Source organism: Alexandromys fortis, unplaced genomic scaffold (assembly GCF_014885135.2).
Source record: "Alexandromys fortis isolate MF-2015 unplaced genomic scaffold, M_Fortis_MF-2015_v1.1 scaffold_5, whole genome shotgun sequence".
NCBI classification, from domain to species: domain Eukaryota; kingdom Metazoa; phylum Chordata; class Mammalia; order Rodentia; family Cricetidae; genus Alexandromys; species Alexandromys fortis.
This window is the reverse complement of record NW_026067924.1, coordinates 16,312,547-16,328,797: the sequence shown is the minus strand read 5'-3', so window position 1 is coordinate 16,328,797 and position 16,251 is coordinate 16,312,547. Positions and strand designations below refer to the sequence as shown.

Below are 16,251 nucleotides of genomic sequence, written 5' to 3'. Positions count from 1 at the left end.
AGTATCATGAGGTGTTAAGCAATGGAGACTTGGACTCAGTTTGTGGGGAGAAACCTAGAGTCTTGACAATAGCCTGGATTGATTGGGGATTTCATAAGCTCCTTTGGCCAACAACCAATTTGTTTTGTTTTTTTTTTTCAATTTCTGCCTACTATGACATATGTAATATAAAACTTAGTTTTCCTAGTCCTGGATTCCACATTCAATAGAGAGGATAGAAATTCTGGTTTCCTCAAAAGCTGTCATTTCATTTACAGAAGGAGCATTTTTAGCTTCTAGTATGTGTCAGCTGCACCTATATGTATGGAGACACCATCGTGCAGGGCACAGAGTAAGAGCCATGGCCTCGAACTCATCTCCTATGTCAACCCAATGATGCTTTCTCTTCAAGAACAAAATGATGATGTCATTGCTTCTAGTCTTATGCCTGTATATTTATTTACATCATTTTTCATCTGTGCTGGGTAGGGCCACTTAGCAACTAGGATAAAATGTGCATGGAAACTCAACTCTTGGGAACACGCAAGTTTTAGAAATGTCATTGAAGTTTTATAGTAAGTAAATGTTGCTTTTGGAATGAGACCAAGAAAATGTTAATTTCAATTCCCATATGACATTTAATGTGAAGGAATGAAAGAATCAGTTACAACAAAGACCATCGCTACAACAGGGAAAGGTAGAAAAAAGGACTATCAACTTGTTCTAGTCCATGTGTGGGACTTGCACATGAATCCCCAGTGTTGAGCAGCATTCATTCTAATGCAGTCTAGGAATGGATTTAAAAAGGAAAGCCAGTGACTTGATCTGTGCATCATAAGTTGGTCTTCTGTCAAGTCATAGCTTGGCACAGGGACTCTAAATGTGTCCTGGATCATGTTTGGAATTTACTTAGTAAGCAGAATGCTTTGAGATGAGATTTATTTTACTCCTGTTTAAGATAGAATTTTTAGAAGGGCAGAAAGGATTTGGTCTGCCATTCAGACCACAACTTGGCACATTGAAAAGATGAAAAACACTCAAGAGAGTCAGGGAGCTCCGTACACAGAAACTTAGTTAGTCGTTCATTTTCTCAACTCACATCCTTCCTCGCAGAATAATTAAACCCTAATTAAGCTTGAAGTAATCTCTGAGCAAAGCAGATGTAGTAATTGTGGAAACAGAAAAGCTGTACTTCAGGGACCGGGGCTCTGCAGAGGCCTTCCTTCCCCTGACACTGTGACCATATGAAACTTGAAGTCTGCAATTCCTGATAGAAGCCAAGAGCCCACAAATCCTGAAGTACAAATATGACCAGGCAGTGTCACCCTCCCAGAGCTACTCCAGATCCTGTCTGCACCACAGAAGTCCAGGTGAGTACATGGAGGTAAGATCTTCAATTCCCCCTGCTTAGCCATGGAGAATTTCATTAAAGCTGAAGATTCTTTCTGACTAATCCAGGGAGCAGTTGAGAGGCTCTGTGATCTTCAGGACCCCCACTTTCCTTCTGTCCCTGAGAAGGCTGGTCCCTGGCTCCAGAAAGATCAAAGGAGACTAGTTCCTGGACTTACAGAGATGGAAAAAAAAATGCTGAGGAATCACTCTCCATCCTCAGACTGGAGTACTATGACAAAGCTCTGGTTGGCCCATTGATTACGGTTTCTTTCTTGTTTTTTCTTAAAGGAATCAGTAGTATATAGACCATTTTCAGATGTCTGTCAAACCCTGGAGAAAATCATGACAATACCCCTGTAATGTCAGCACTAGAGAGACTGAGGCAGGGGAATTATTGAGACTCTGTCTCAAAAATAACAAGACAAAAGGAAAATAAATTTTCTTGTTTTAGCCACCGTGTTTGCCAGCATTGTGACTCCTACAGTATCACTAGTCTTTGTAACATTGGTTCTTTTCAGGTTTGATGCATTTCCACTTTTCAAATATTGGCAGGTGTTTTCTTTTATAATAACATCATAACTCCTAATTTACAGACAGTTTTTCCTCTGTATCCATTCTTTGTCTCTGCAGTCTATCACATAATACTATACATACTTATATCAGGTACAGTCTTTGTATGCCTGCTGGGTTTGGAGAAACATAAACCAGTAAGTGTATGAGTTATTATTACCATCTTGAGATTTCCTGCTACAAAGGATTAAGGCTGTGAACTAGAGCATCTTGAAATAGCTCATTTTAGTTTTGTTCCACTGCTAAGCAGCAAAGACAAATAATCTGTTTTGCTTCTGTTTGCTTGTTTTTAGAAAACCAGGCAAGATGGATGTAACCTACATCAGGTTATTGGGGTTTATTCCCAGACAAGGGATCATCCATATAGCTAAACATAAGTCCATCCTGTCTTTTAAATTAGTTTCCTATAGCATTGCCCATTATAATGTGGAAATAATGTCTCCCTCCTGGGATAGTGCATTCCAGTAGAAGAAATCCTTTATTAGAACATCAGAATCTGTTCTGAAATGTGATTAAAACTTTGAAGGAAAAAAGAGAAAAGCAGAAAAGGAGGAATTCTCAGGAAATCAAACATTCAAGAAACAGAAAAATGATAATATTTCCCATCAGGATTTAGGGTAAATTATTGAAGGGATTTTTAGAGATTCCAGCCTCTGACTAAATACTTAATATTTATTGTAAATGTGCTAATGAATGCTGATGCGCTTGGTATTAATGTCTGGAGCGTATTTCATTCTGTGCAGATATTTTGGGTGCTACTATGATTTCTAGGATGCACCGATAATACAGGCAACAATTACCCCTCTGTCAGAGGAGCAGTTAAAAAACAATAACTGACATTTTTAGAGCCATGAGGCAACATAAACCCAAACCTGGGAACACAGCTCGGTTTATACAGGACACAGGTGACATCATCAAGACATAGACATTTAAAACAAACCTGTGGGTTTCACAGGAGGAAGCGCAGTGTGAGCAGAGGCATTCCAAGTACTCAGAACACACAAACTCATGAAACATGCAGACTCCTCTTCTTGTAGAAAAGGTGCCAATGCTTACCACAAATCCCTGCGAAATGAGGAGGGCGCTCTGAATGACATCCTGTCGAGATCTGAATTCTGGAATCAGCTCAGACCAATGTGGAGCAATGCAGCCTGCCTGATAAGCAGGGGGGGAAGAAACAGGCAGAGAAGGACATTTCCAAACAAGCTGACATAACTTCTGCTCACAAGGCCCCACAGAGGCAATGGCCACCGTGACTTCTTTAATGGGAGAATCTTACTCATCCCAGTATGCCTAAACCACTGTACTGTACATAGCCAATACTGAGGAGTTGTAAGTCTAATGACTGCATTCAACTCACGGCTGCACCTAACACCTCATTAATCCGTTTCTTCCATCCTCCTCATCTGCTCCCCTGGTGGAGAGCCGGTCCATGCTCCCCGAGATGCCCTGAGGTCACTCACTGGAGTCACAAATGTCCTGAATTCATCCACTGGGGTCACAGTTCTCTCATACACCCTCTCCTAAGAAGCACCACGGTCTTCTACTACACACACTCCCCAGCTACTACCAGGTGGGTACATGAATTTTTCAGCTATCTTGTTATGACTCAGCTTCAACTGTCATGTCCTAATTTGAAAGGTCACACAATTTGATTTGACATTGAGGACTATCTTAAAAAAAATAACCAGTACACATATTTATGCAGTGAAGTCATAGAATAGTCAATAAACAAATTTTAAATTATTAGGATGGTGAAATAGAAGTTTTGACGCTTCGATGCCAAAGGCAAATCTAGAAATTGTTCAATTAGTCAAAAAAGCAGAGAATAAAGGATTATTAAACGAAGAAGGGGGCAGTGTGGAGGGTAAAGTTAGCATATCTGAGAGATGTTACAGGTGCTGACCCAGCAGGGTTCCCAGTGTCTGTAAGTGTGATGTGGGGAAGGCAGACAGGGTCAGCAAGAGCCTCAGATTTGGGGAATTGGGTGGGGAAAATGAAATATAGTGAGAAACAGAGGAAGAATTTTTGGATGGAGACAATGGAGTTCAATTCAGCTATGCTTAGAGTTAATCAGGATAATCCATGCAGACAGACAGACAGACAGACAGACAGACAGACAGAAACACACACACGCAACTTGAACAAGTCATTTTTGCTAGTGTAGAGCTCATAAATAAAAACCTTCTTAAGAACTTTAGTTTTGAATAACAGTTACTAAACTCAGCTGTCAGAGCACACACAATATCCCAGGGTCCACGCTGGGGAAAAGCAGGCTTTTCAAGGACCTAATCTGCAATATTACATATGTCCACCGCTGCCTCTTGTACACTAGAAAATGCTATTGTGAAAAGTGCACTTCTTGGGTCCATGTCTAACATTTCTGATGTTTTCTTGAAAAATGTTTGCAACAGTTTTTCTACCTAAAAATGGTTTTGAATTTCATAAAGGAAACCATTTTCCTCTTCATGACGATGGTTGGCACTCTGGGGAATATTTTCGTTTCTGTGAATTATATGTTCATTTGGTGGGGAGGCCCTGAGAAGAAACCCATCCACCTTATTCTCATCCACTTGGCTTTTACAAACATCATAATCCTTCTTGCAAGAGGATTGCCAGCGCCAATAGCAGTTTTTGGTTTAATAAACTTCCTAGATGACATAGGATGTAAGATTTTCATTTATCTGCAGAGGGTGGCACCAGCAGTCTCCTCACTGTGGTCCAGGCCATCATCATCAGTCCCAGAGCATCTGGGTGGAGAAGGCTCAGACCAAAGTCTGCATGGCACATCCTTCCATTCTTTTTATTCTTTTGGATACTCAACGCTTTACTAGGTATGAACCTAATTTATTCCATCACAAGTACAAACCTGAATATATCAGAGCTTAAGAATGGTGATAACTATTGTCATTTTATGCTAGAAAGTCAGCAAACAAAATGGATTGTTCTCCCTCTCATGGCCTTGAGAGATGCCGTGTTTCAGGGAGCCATGGGAGGCGCCAGTGGCTACATGGTACTTCTTCTCCACAAGCACCACCAGCATGTCCTCCACCTCCGGAACTCCAAGCTTCTCTACAGAACTCCCCCTGAGCTGAGAGCTGCTTAGAGTGTCCTCCTTTTGATGCTCTGTTTTGTTTTCTTCTATTGGGCTGACTGTACTTTTTCTCTACTTTTAAGTCTCTCATTAGTAGACAATTATTGGATAGTAAATACTCAAAAATTTCTTGCTCTTGGTTATGCAACTTTTAGCCCTGTTGTGTTGATTCACAGGGATGGACTTCTGTCTGAGTTTTGGCACGTTCAGTGAGAGAATTCGAGAAACATCTCTCTCATTATTATGTTCAACGAGTGTGAAAGAACTCTCAGTTCTACAATGTTGTTGGAAAGACAAAATCTCACACAGCAGTTTAAGCATATGTTTATTCTCAGGCAATCTTCTGAGAGACTCAAGACTTGAGCAAAGAGAAAGACCTTAGCAAATTATAGTGATATCAAGCATTCATCCTCTCTGTGACCACATGGGGAAGAAACTTTATTATATTTGTATTGTATAATGTATTTGTATTCATTCCTTGTGTATGAATAGTTTGACTGCATTATGTTTGTATAGCTTGTGTGTGCCTGGTGCCTCTAGAGAATGGAAGAGATCATAAATGACCTGTTACTGACTGGAGTAAGACTTATGGTTCTGAACCAAAATATGGTTACTAGGAATTGAACCTGCATCCTCCACAAAACCAGCTAGTGCTCTTAAGTGAACCAGCTGTCAGGCACTGAGAAGATGGCCTTAATAAGGATTTGTAAAATTGGTTTACTACTACCATGACTGGAAACACAAAGATGAATCTGGTAAATTTAATCAAATAGTGATTTAGTCATGCTAGTCCAAGAAATTCCATATCTTGTTCCTGATACTATGTTTGTTAAATGTTAGTCCCACAGGTCTATTTGGGGATTCCTCAAAGTGTCTGTAAGATTCCACCCACATAAAAGACTTTACAGAATTGTGAGAGGCTGACAAGTGCTGTGCAGTCAGTCACTAGACGACCAATGCTCAGTCACTGCACTTAAATGCCCTGAAACTTCTCACTGGTCTTATATTCGTGAACATTCTCTGCAGGAATAAACACTGTACATAAAAGATAAACTGGTTAATAAGTACCATTTCATGTTTTAATCTGTCTATAGCTTCTGTGCTGAGTAATAAAATGTGGATTGCCTTTTTCAAAATGAATAAATAAGGGTGATTGGATGGAGACTAACCCTCTATGTTGAAAAGCTCGGTTTTCTGTGCAGGCTACCTAAGAGCTTTGATGAAGGTGTGATGGGACGAGTGTTTCAAGTTTTCAATAAAGGTTTCACCTTTAAAAAAAGAAAAAAAGAAAAGAGACGGAGGCTTGTTTGCAGCTGCCTTTTGTTAATGCCACGTGCTCCGCACAACACTATCCAGCTGTTTGTCACCAGAGCTGCGGAGGGTCTGATTCTACACTAATTTAAATGAAGGATGTCAGATGTGACACTTAAGTTTTTAAAAATTAAGGCATAAGCCTACCTCTAATGTGCAATATTTCTTTACACTCTGTATATAGGTCACTGTGACTGATTTAATAAAGAACTGCCTGGCCAATATGTGGACAGGTAGAGGTTAGGTGGGACTGGCAGGCAGAAAGCTCGAAGGAGGGGAGGAGTCTCGGGAGTCTCAGGGAGATGAAGAGGAAGCAGGAGATGAGCTTGCTGCACTGAGAAAAGGTACCAAACCAGGTGGCAGAGTGTAGATAAGAAATATGGGTTAATTTAAAATGTGAGAGTTGGCTAATAAGAAGCCTGAGCTACAGATTGAGCATTTATAATTAATAGTAAGTCTCTGTGGTTATTTGGGCAACAGCTGGCAGGACAAATCTGATCGGCAATCTAGATGGAAAAATCCACCTACATCTAAGAATACTACAATTTTATTTTCAATGATTATATCCACAACTATTTTTCAGCTGTGTCACATGACTAAAACCTCTGTAACAGTTTGGATTCTGGGTTATTATGGTTATATTTTGCCAGACAACCTGATCTATTGGGACAGGGTTTCTCTGTGCATCTTTAACTGTCCTGGAACTCACTCTATAGACAAGAATGTCCTTGAACTCACAGAAATCTGCCTGCCTCTGCCTCCTAAGTGCTGGAATTAAAGGTGTGTGCTACCATACCCAACTACTCTTTCTTTTTTTAAGGACTTTATCCTTTTCCTTTTCTCTCCCAAGCCTACATATATTTTTAAACACACTGTAAATCATTTAGAGGTTTTTTTTTATCCAAATGTATCTTTACTGTATACCTCTCTTTTATTTATTTATTTATTTATTTATTTATTTATTTATTTATTAAGGATTTCTGTCTCTTCCCCACCGCCGCCTCCCCTTTCCCTCCCCCTCCCCCAATCAAGTCCCTCTCCCTTGTCAGCCCAAAGAGCATTTAGGGTTCCCTGCCCTGTGGGAAGTCCAAGGACCACCCTCCTCCATCCAGGTCTAGTAAGGTGAGCATCCAAACTGCCTAGGCTCCCACAAAACCAATAGGTACAGTAGGATCAAAAACCCATTGCCATTGTTCTTGAGGTCTCAGTAGTCCTCATTGTCCACTATGTTCAGCGAGACCAGTTTTAACCCAGGCTTTTTCAGACCCAGACCCGCTGGCCTTGGTGAGTTCCCGATAGAACATCCCCATTGTCTCATTGTATGGGTGCACCCCTCGCGGTCCTGAGTTCCTTGCTTGTGCTCTCTCTCCTTCTGCTCCTGATTTGGACCTTGAGATTTCAGTCCGGTGCTCCATTGTGGGTCTCTGTCTCTGTCTCCTTTCATCGCCTGATGATGGTTAATATTCAGGAGGATGCCTAGCAAATGGATGGAAATAGAAAACACCATCCTGAGTGAGGTAAGCCAGACCCAAAAAGAGGAACATGGGATGTACTCACTCATATTTGGTTTCTAGCCATAAATAAAGGACATTGAGCCTATAATTCGGGTTCTTAGAGAAGCTAAATAAGAAGGAGAACCCAAAGAAAATCATGTATACCTCTCTTTTTCTGACCACATGAGTCTAATTTGCTAAGTGATATGGCTAGGATTAAAGCCATGGCTTTGATGTCTGGATCCACACCATTCCTTAGCTTTCTGAAAGTCTTCGCCTTTCGTGGCAAAGGTACTGGTGGGAGCCATGTTTATTGCCACAGCTCTATGGAGTTTCAAGGTCCCTGCCACCACCAAGAAGCATGCTGTCGGTGATTCATAAACACCATTTAAGTGTTTGGTGACAGGGCTCTTAAAAGAGCTGCAAGGTTTTAGCAGCTAAAGCTGCATCAGGAAGCCTCTCTTAAATGAGATGCACATGCCTCTAACAGACACCACCCAAAGAAATGCTGCTACCAAGAAGCTATGCTGAACTCTTTCTTTTGTATCTAGAATTATTTCCCAAATCCTCTCAAGTTTAATGTGGATGTAGTTGCCCACGTTGGTGCCATTTGTTGACAGAGACTGCTATGAAGTCTCAGGAAGAGCCAGGCTGATGCAGCAGACAGGCCAGAGCCTCCCTTTCAGGAGAGTGAAGGACAGACCCAGGGCTTAGATACCACAGGGTGTCTCTGGGCAAATGAGGAGCCTTCTTTTCTTATCATCCCCACCTCACTTATCCACCTCACCTAACACAAGCACAGATGCTCCCATGGTTGGGAAAAACCGTCTCCGGAATATTAGTTCCCGGATATGACCACTCCAGTGCACTCCTTCACACCAGGAAGTGGATAGACCCTGGGAAGGAAAAGGAGCCATGGAGGTGGAAAAGTGTGAGCTAAGTTGCTCTTCATGATTGTCTGTGTGCATGGTGGGTGAGTCGGAGTCTCTCTCCTTGGATCTTCTCTGCTGTCTAAGGGAAAATGAGAACTAAAGACTTCATATCTCAAGTTGCTTGCTGTTAGAGACCCAGAAGTGATGTGTGCAGCTTAGAGTTAAATATACATAACCCTTCTCCATGTGATCTGGACAGTAACTGAGCAACTGATCTTCAAGAGACACAAGTCCGTTGTTTCACTGTGAATATCAATCTAAAGAGATTTACATCCAAAGGAGAGGAGAAAGGGAGAACTTGGGATGGAGGGGAGTTGACTGCTCTGCACAGAGTCAGCACTCAGAGCAACAAACAGACAGACTCCAAACTGTCCCCTGCAGCTCCACCCTGGACACCACACCTGAAAATCAGCCCCTGGCTCTAGCCCTTGAACTTCTTTGCTCTTGGTTTACTGAACTTCTTTTTATTTTTCTTGAAACCTTTATTTTTATTAGATGGATTCATCCTAACTATTTTTATTATTAATCATTTTATCTGTGTGTTTTGCCTGCATTTATGTATGTGTACCACATGTGTGAGATACACATAGAGGTCCCAAGAGAATATTGGATCCTCTGGAATTGGAGTTATGGGTTTCAGGGTGCAGAAATTGACTGGATCCTCCTCAGGAGTAGCAATTGCTCTTAACCACTTAGCCATCTCTCCAGCCCTGGTGTTCAGCTTCCCAAAAATTTCTCCCAATTCACTTCCTGATTTGGGGGTAAAAGGAGAAAAATTTCCCAGGAGTCAGGAACCCAGGGTGCCATTCATCCTCACAGCCCTCCTTGTCACCACACAGGGACTGTAATTAGGAACAGAAAGTTTTAGCCTCAACAAATGGCAGGCCACCAGGGAGAGCACAGAGCTGGCAACCAGGAAGGACATGTGCATCAGGAGCCCCTTTCCCCTAGAGAAGCCAAACTCCTGATGGTGACATCCTAACAGCAGTGACAGTTGCTGGGAACACAGGGCTTAAGGATGATAAACAGAGCCTGACTGTGGTGTGCGAACACCCACCCTGAGCCCTGCACAGACTCCACAGGTAAGTGTTCCATCAAGCCACAGTGGACTGAAGCTGCCTTTCACCTTGACAGAGGGGCTGTGAGGTAGGAATGGGGAGGGAAGGTGGTTGAAGAGAAGGGTCTGGGTTCCTCTGTCACTGTGAGAAAGAAAGGTGACAGGATCCAGAGAGAAAGCAGGCTCTCATTGCCACCTGCAGTGCAGAATTGTTTCCATGTCCATGAGGCTGCCTTGTGCAGCTGCATGGGGTGCACTGGGCCAGAGATGCTCCTGACAGCCCAGGCAGGTAGAGCAGACACAGGCTGAGATTTCAGCTTGAGTGTGAGGAAGCTTTTCCTCTCTGCAGTTTCTCCAGGCTGTGTGCTGTCCTCACAGGAGAAAAAGCTTCTACTATACAGTATCTTAGGTCTGGTGCCCTCTCATCTCTCAGAAAGGAGCAGGGGGCTTTGCCCTTCTTTGTTCTAGTTTTATTAATCCTGAGGCTTTCCTGTCCAGACTCAAAACGTAACACAGCAGACAGTGCAGAGAATCGTGGGGGAATCTGACATGACACAAAACCGCAGAACAATGCATTAGAGCGTGGTTAACACTGGGCAGGCACTGTCCTAAGTTTCTCACATCTCTGCTCCGCTGATTCTCACAACACACGTGAATGACACCAAGCCCCGTCCCTACATTAGTGACTCTTAAAGGAGCCAAGCGAAATGTTCAAAGCCAGGCACAGAGCGGTTAGGAAAGGATGGAGTTTGACAGACGGGATAATTGGTCCCAAACTTGAGCTTGTCAATTTTGCAATTTATCCTTTTCTAGTTTATGGATTTCTCTCTCATGCCTCTGGACCTGGTGTTGGTCCCCAGGGTCCATGACCCATTTCTGAAAGAAAACCCTGACTTGATTAGTTTCACACAGGTTGCTCTTTGCTATTTTTATTTTTTTTTTCCTTTGGGGATTTATCTTATATATCCCAGGCTGGCCTTCCAGGTCATTATATAGCTAAGGATGAGCTGGAACTTCAGCATTTCCTGCCTGCATCTCAGTGTTAGGATTAGAGTTGCTCACTACCAGACTTTATGTACTGCTGGGGATTGGACCCAGGACTTATACATGCTAGGCAAGTGTTCTACCTACTGAGTTACATCTTCAGCCCTTTCTTAAAAGTTTTTTTTTGTTTTTTTATGTGTATGGATGTTTTGCCTGCATGTATATCTGTGCACCGTGTGCCTATGTGATGGAGACAAGAGGAGGCCTTCAGGTCCCCCGGAACTGCAGTTAGAGACATTGGGAGCAGCCACGAGGGTACTAGAAACTGAACCCAGGTCCTCTAGATGAGTAGTCAGTGCTCTTAACTTCCGAGCCGTCTCTCCAGCCCAAACTCTCTGCTATTTCTTACATGCTAAGAGTAAGAATTGAGAAAGTTTAATAAATATGTAAGTAAGTATCTCTTAATAGTCACCCTGAAATAGATATGTATGTGTGTGTCTGTGTGTCTTTATGTGTATGGGGGCAGCTTTTTCAACTCACATATCACACTGTTTAGGAAATCAAAGACAGTTTCATCACTATAAGTTTTGCTATAAGTGATCACACAGGACCACGTGAAAAGCTATCAGACTGTGAACAGATCAATACAGGCGGATGTTGAGAGAAAAATAAAGCTTTGTTGATGAGTTTCTTAAAGGCTGACCCATGCCCTCCGCTAAAGTGGTTGAAGCCTGGTCTCCTACATCATCGCATAAGTGGAGAAGTACAGACTGCTTCCCCAGTGTACCATCTAAAATGAGTTGACTTCTCCAGGATACTCAGCTTTATCAATCTTAAGGAAAGAGATCAACTCAAATTTTCCCCAAATTGGCTTTTCAATTCATCTCTGTGATTAAAGTGGTTTTAAAAACCAACAGCTTCCTTTGCAACCTACAAAGGTTTTGGTCAAGCATTATGCTACTACTTACATAAAGCATAGAAAACCAGTGTGCCTGTGGCCACGGCAGAGCAGCAGCAGGTGGCAACTGAGGTTAAAGGTGTCCGCCCACCAGGAGACTCTGCTGGATCCATCCCAGTTAGGCAAGGCCCCGAGACCCCAGACCCCAGAATGTCTTTTTGCTTCTGCTCTGCATTGTCGTGGTTGCTGCTGCCATCTTTCTCTGGTATCTGGCATGGTTAAACTGGGTGTGGGGAGATTCCCCAGTGCCTGTAAGGGGATGAGTTTCTCTCATGGAAACATCCCGTTCCATTGGGCATTTTTACCTGTGGGTTATTATAAAACATGATTCCTCCCTAAGCTGTACTACTGTGTTCTTGATAATAACAATGCTAGCTTATACAGAGCTGTTTTCATAAATAAAAATAAATACAAGGAGATGTTACACAGCTAGAGTCTGTGAGTTTCTCTTAAGCAGCTACCTAGATCATAGCTCAAGTTAATGATTAAGAGGAACAGTTGGATCCGAGGAGCCAGGCTGACTCGAAGTCCTTTCATCTTAATGCTGAGAGACGCTAATGCTGGGAGACGCAGTCCCAGGTTTCCGTGTGCATCATTAGCTGAAAGAAAGTTTGCCCTGTGCTCTGTAGGAATTCAGCAGAATCGCTGCACGGGGTAGAAATTAGGCCGAACAGCTGTTTTTTTAGAAGTACCTTGACCTTGAAGAATCCTTGTGGAAAACAGTGATTGTTTTGCTGAGGACCCCTTGTGGCTGTTCCACGACTTTGGTCACAAGACACCTCAGGCACATCTGAGGTACTTGTATTATTGTGTATTTATTATACACGATGCATAATAAAGGACTAGATTCACGGAGGCTTGTGATGGTCCCTTTCAGTAAGATGTATGAGGAAATGCCTTGTGTAGCTGTTGGAGCTTGCTCAGGAAGAAATCCACTGGGGTTACCCTGAGAGGGGACTCTGAGGCTGAGGAAATGTTAGGTTAAGAGAAATGAAGACAGGATAGGGAGCAGAGAAAAATGTAGAGCTCAATAAAAATCAATTTAAAAAAAAAGAAAACATAGGATAGACTGGGAGGACTAAAGGTTAATATCAAACAGCCCCGAGTTCACTTCTTAGCCAGAATATGTACTAATTACAGGTAAAAGGCAGAACAAAGAGCAGTACAGTCAGCTAACCACCTCCCTGCACTGTCCTTGGGAGGAAGCTCAAGCAGGTGCATTAACTCATTCAGCTAAGCAGCTTCTATTCTCTAACGAGGAGTGCTCTGCCTGTCATGCACCAGCCCAAATCTTTTATTTTATTTTTTTTTTTTGAGACAGGGTTTCTCTGTAGCTTTGGTGCCTGTCCCAGAACTAGCTCTTGTAGACCAGGCTGGCCTCGAACTCCCAGAGATCCGCCTGCCTCTGCCTCCCGAGTGCTGGGATTAAAGGCGTGCGCCACCACCGCCCAGCTAAGCCCAAATCTTAATAAAAAAAAATGTACTCTTTCATCTGGGCAAAACGCTCTTCCTATGAGCTAACACAGATGTTCCTCACAGCCCTCAAGGAAACAGCACAGCAGGCAAGCTTGAACTCAAATGATTTCTTTAAGTCAGAAATGACTCCAGACAGAAACTGAGTTATATGTGCAGGCTACCACAAGTTACAATTGATAAATATGCCTTTGTACGGCTCTTTGGAGTCCAAGACCAGTCCATCCAGTTCAGTTCATCAGAAGAATGGACTTTCCTGCTGCCATATAGGTCTTAAAATTTCATCTTCAAATGTCTTTTTTTAATTGACAATGAAAGAACATAGAGAGAATGCAGAAGAATTGAGAAGAAAGGAAGAAACCATCAAGAGAGAATGTATCTTTTTCCCTAACTCCCTCAGATTAAAAAAAAAAAAAGTCTTAGTTTGCTCAGACTCTGCGGATTCCCCTCAAACCCTGTGCTGCCTGGAGGCTGACACAAGTCTATGCCCTCCCCATGACCCCACCAGGCAGCACCAGTGTTTCTGAGGCCTGCTCCTTTGCCGGAACAGGGAAGGAACAGAAGCACGGGCACACAGAAAGGAAAGCCTAAAAGACGAAGCACTAAGTAGGGTGGTGTTCTAACGCATGGTAGTTGGGAAAGATCAGCCTTGGATATTTCATATTCCTGTTGGAAGGTAGGTACCAATGTTATATTTGTAAGAGGAGGTTCAAGGTAAGTCAGAAATAATTTTGATGAGGAGAAGATGTCAAATTGTAGAGGACAGATAGAAATTAAGGTTGTCATGTGAAGCTCTCTGTGTTTTGTGAGGAGTGAAACAAATGGTGGAAGTTTCTGCTTCAAAGGCTCATTTTGACTTCAATGTAGAAAGTAAAGAACAGGGAAAACAGATACCATACATAAAATGATGGCAATCACAGTGTGAGATAGCAGGGAGGACTCACAGGCTGGGGGATTTCTGACTGAGAGCATCACTAGACAGAACCAACCTTAAAACAATCAGCAAGCCAGGCCTTTGTTAAGACTCTACAGGAACAGTTTTCCTGGTGTTATACTAAGGAAGAGATCCCAGGAGAAAGAGTAACAACAGGATAAAGTGGAGTAAACAAGAAATCACGTTCAAAATTATTCTGCCTACGAAGATTTGGAACATAATCTTTAATCACACTCAGTTCCACATGGAGGACAGTGATCTAGATGTCCATGCCCCCACTACCTCACTAACCTCTGTCTAATTTACGATCAAAGGGCTTGGGAAGAGAATACCATACCATCTCCTCTGAGAACCTGGACCATTGACCAAGAACAACTTTTTGAGAAGTTGCAAGGCTTTTATTAGCTCCACAACCATTTGAGTGATGGTCACATATGGGGCAATGAAGAGGATCAGGCTGAGGCACCAACACTGTCCAGGAGCCTGAGGTCCCACTGGGTGTGATGAGGGAAAAGGAAGGAGGCTGTCAGGCTAATCCTCAGGACTTTGTTGCTTAGAAAACTGGCAGAGTGATGCCATGCATTTAGCTTTTGTCTGGGGAGAGTACAGTCATATGACCTTGAGGGATGACGGATCTTTGCGAATTCAGGAAACTATCAAGTTTATGACCTGATTGTAATTATCATCATTTCTACCAGAATTGAAAACTGAAAACCAAAAACAAGCCAAGCAAACCAAAAAGAACAACAAACTAAGATCAGGCATCATCAAGAAAAGAACTTGAGACCACTCTTGTCATAATAAACAGAGAAACCTTACACGTGTTTCTCAGATGATTTTCCCTGGTGCACTGCATGAAGTCAGAAGATGAAGTGGAATAACATTACCCTGGCAACAGTCTTGCTTTCTCTAGCCGTACCTGGAACTGTAGGAAATATCATAGTATTCATAAGGTATGTGTACGCTTCTGCTTTGGGGACTGAGAAAAAGCCCATGCACCTTATCCTCCTTCATTTGGCCTTTTCTAATATGATCATTATTTGTACCACAGGGATCACAGACATAGCCACACTGTTTTATTTCAGAAACTTCCTCGGAGATATTGGCTGTAAAGCTATGGTTTTTCTGGCAAGGATGGCACGCGGTTTATCCATCTGTACCACCTGTCTCCTCAGCATGGTCCAGGCTATCACCATCAGTCCCAGGACCACCCTTTGGACAAAGCTAAAACCACAGACCTCATGGCAAGTTCTTCAATTTCTCCTTCTCTTCTGGATGATTAATGTTCTCATAAGCTCCTACTTACTCTTCTACATCAAATCAGGGAACAGCTTGAACATGTCTCTACCTGGAATATTCATTGACCATTGCTATATGCTGCCATCAAGACATAAAATCAAGTGGCTTTTCCTCTCCCTCATGACGCTTCGTGATGTCATCTTCCAGAGTCTGATGGGCTGGAGCAGCGGGTCCATGGCTCTCCGTCTGTATGAGCATCACAAGCGCGTCCTCTACCTTCACAGCTCCAGGTATGCGCACAATTCCCCTCCAGAAATCAGAGCTACCTGGAGCGTGCTCATTCTAATGACCTGCTTCCTTTTCTTCTACTGGGTAGATTTCATTCTCTCCTTATACACTGGTTTCACAGGGGCACATGATTCTATTTTACTAAATATTAAAGCAGTTTTAGAATTTGGCTATGCTAGTTTCAGTCCCTATGTTATAATTAGCAGAGACATCCGTGTTCCTAATGTCTTGCACGCTCACTGAGAAGTGTAGGAATTACATCCTATGTCTATTCTCGATGAGCTGAGGGTATGTACGTTGTAAACTGCTTTGCCATGATGAATGTTAGAGCTGGAAGACCTGCGTTTTCTATACAGCACAGGCTGTGCTGACCTGGCAGTCAGTACATAGCAGAGGCTGACTTTGAGATGCCTGGAAATCCCAAATGCTGATATTGCGGGCTTTCCCCCACCAAACTCCATTTGCCTTGATATGTTAGTGTGTCACAACATTAAATTAGATAATATAACAATACATTTCGTTTTCTTAAGAAGTCCGGCAGCACGCC

General features: G+C 42.7%; 1 protein-coding gene and 1 pseudogene across 1 annotated transcript; both read left to right on the top strand.

Annotated features, from left to right (window-relative positions):
- Window positions 1–4,266: 4,266 nt before the first annotated feature.
- Window positions 4,267–5,248, top strand: LOC126501817 (vomeronasal type-1 receptor 3-like; annotated as a pseudogene).
- Window positions 5,249–15,044: 9,796 nt separating this feature from the next.
- On the top strand, window positions 15,045–15,947 carry LOC126501775 (putative vomeronasal receptor-like protein 4). The gene has a single exon (XM_050142627.1). The coding sequence runs from the start codon at window positions 15,045–15,047 to the stop codon at window positions 15,945–15,947; it is 903 nt and encodes a 300-aa protein (XP_049998584.1).
- The last annotated feature ends 304 nt before the right edge of the window (window positions 15,948–16,251 follow it).

Coding starts and splice junctions, on each gene's coding strand:
- LOC126501775 (XM_050142627.1), top strand. CDS start 15,045: ATGAAGTGGAATAACATTACCCTGGCAACAGTCTTGCTTTCTCTAGCC.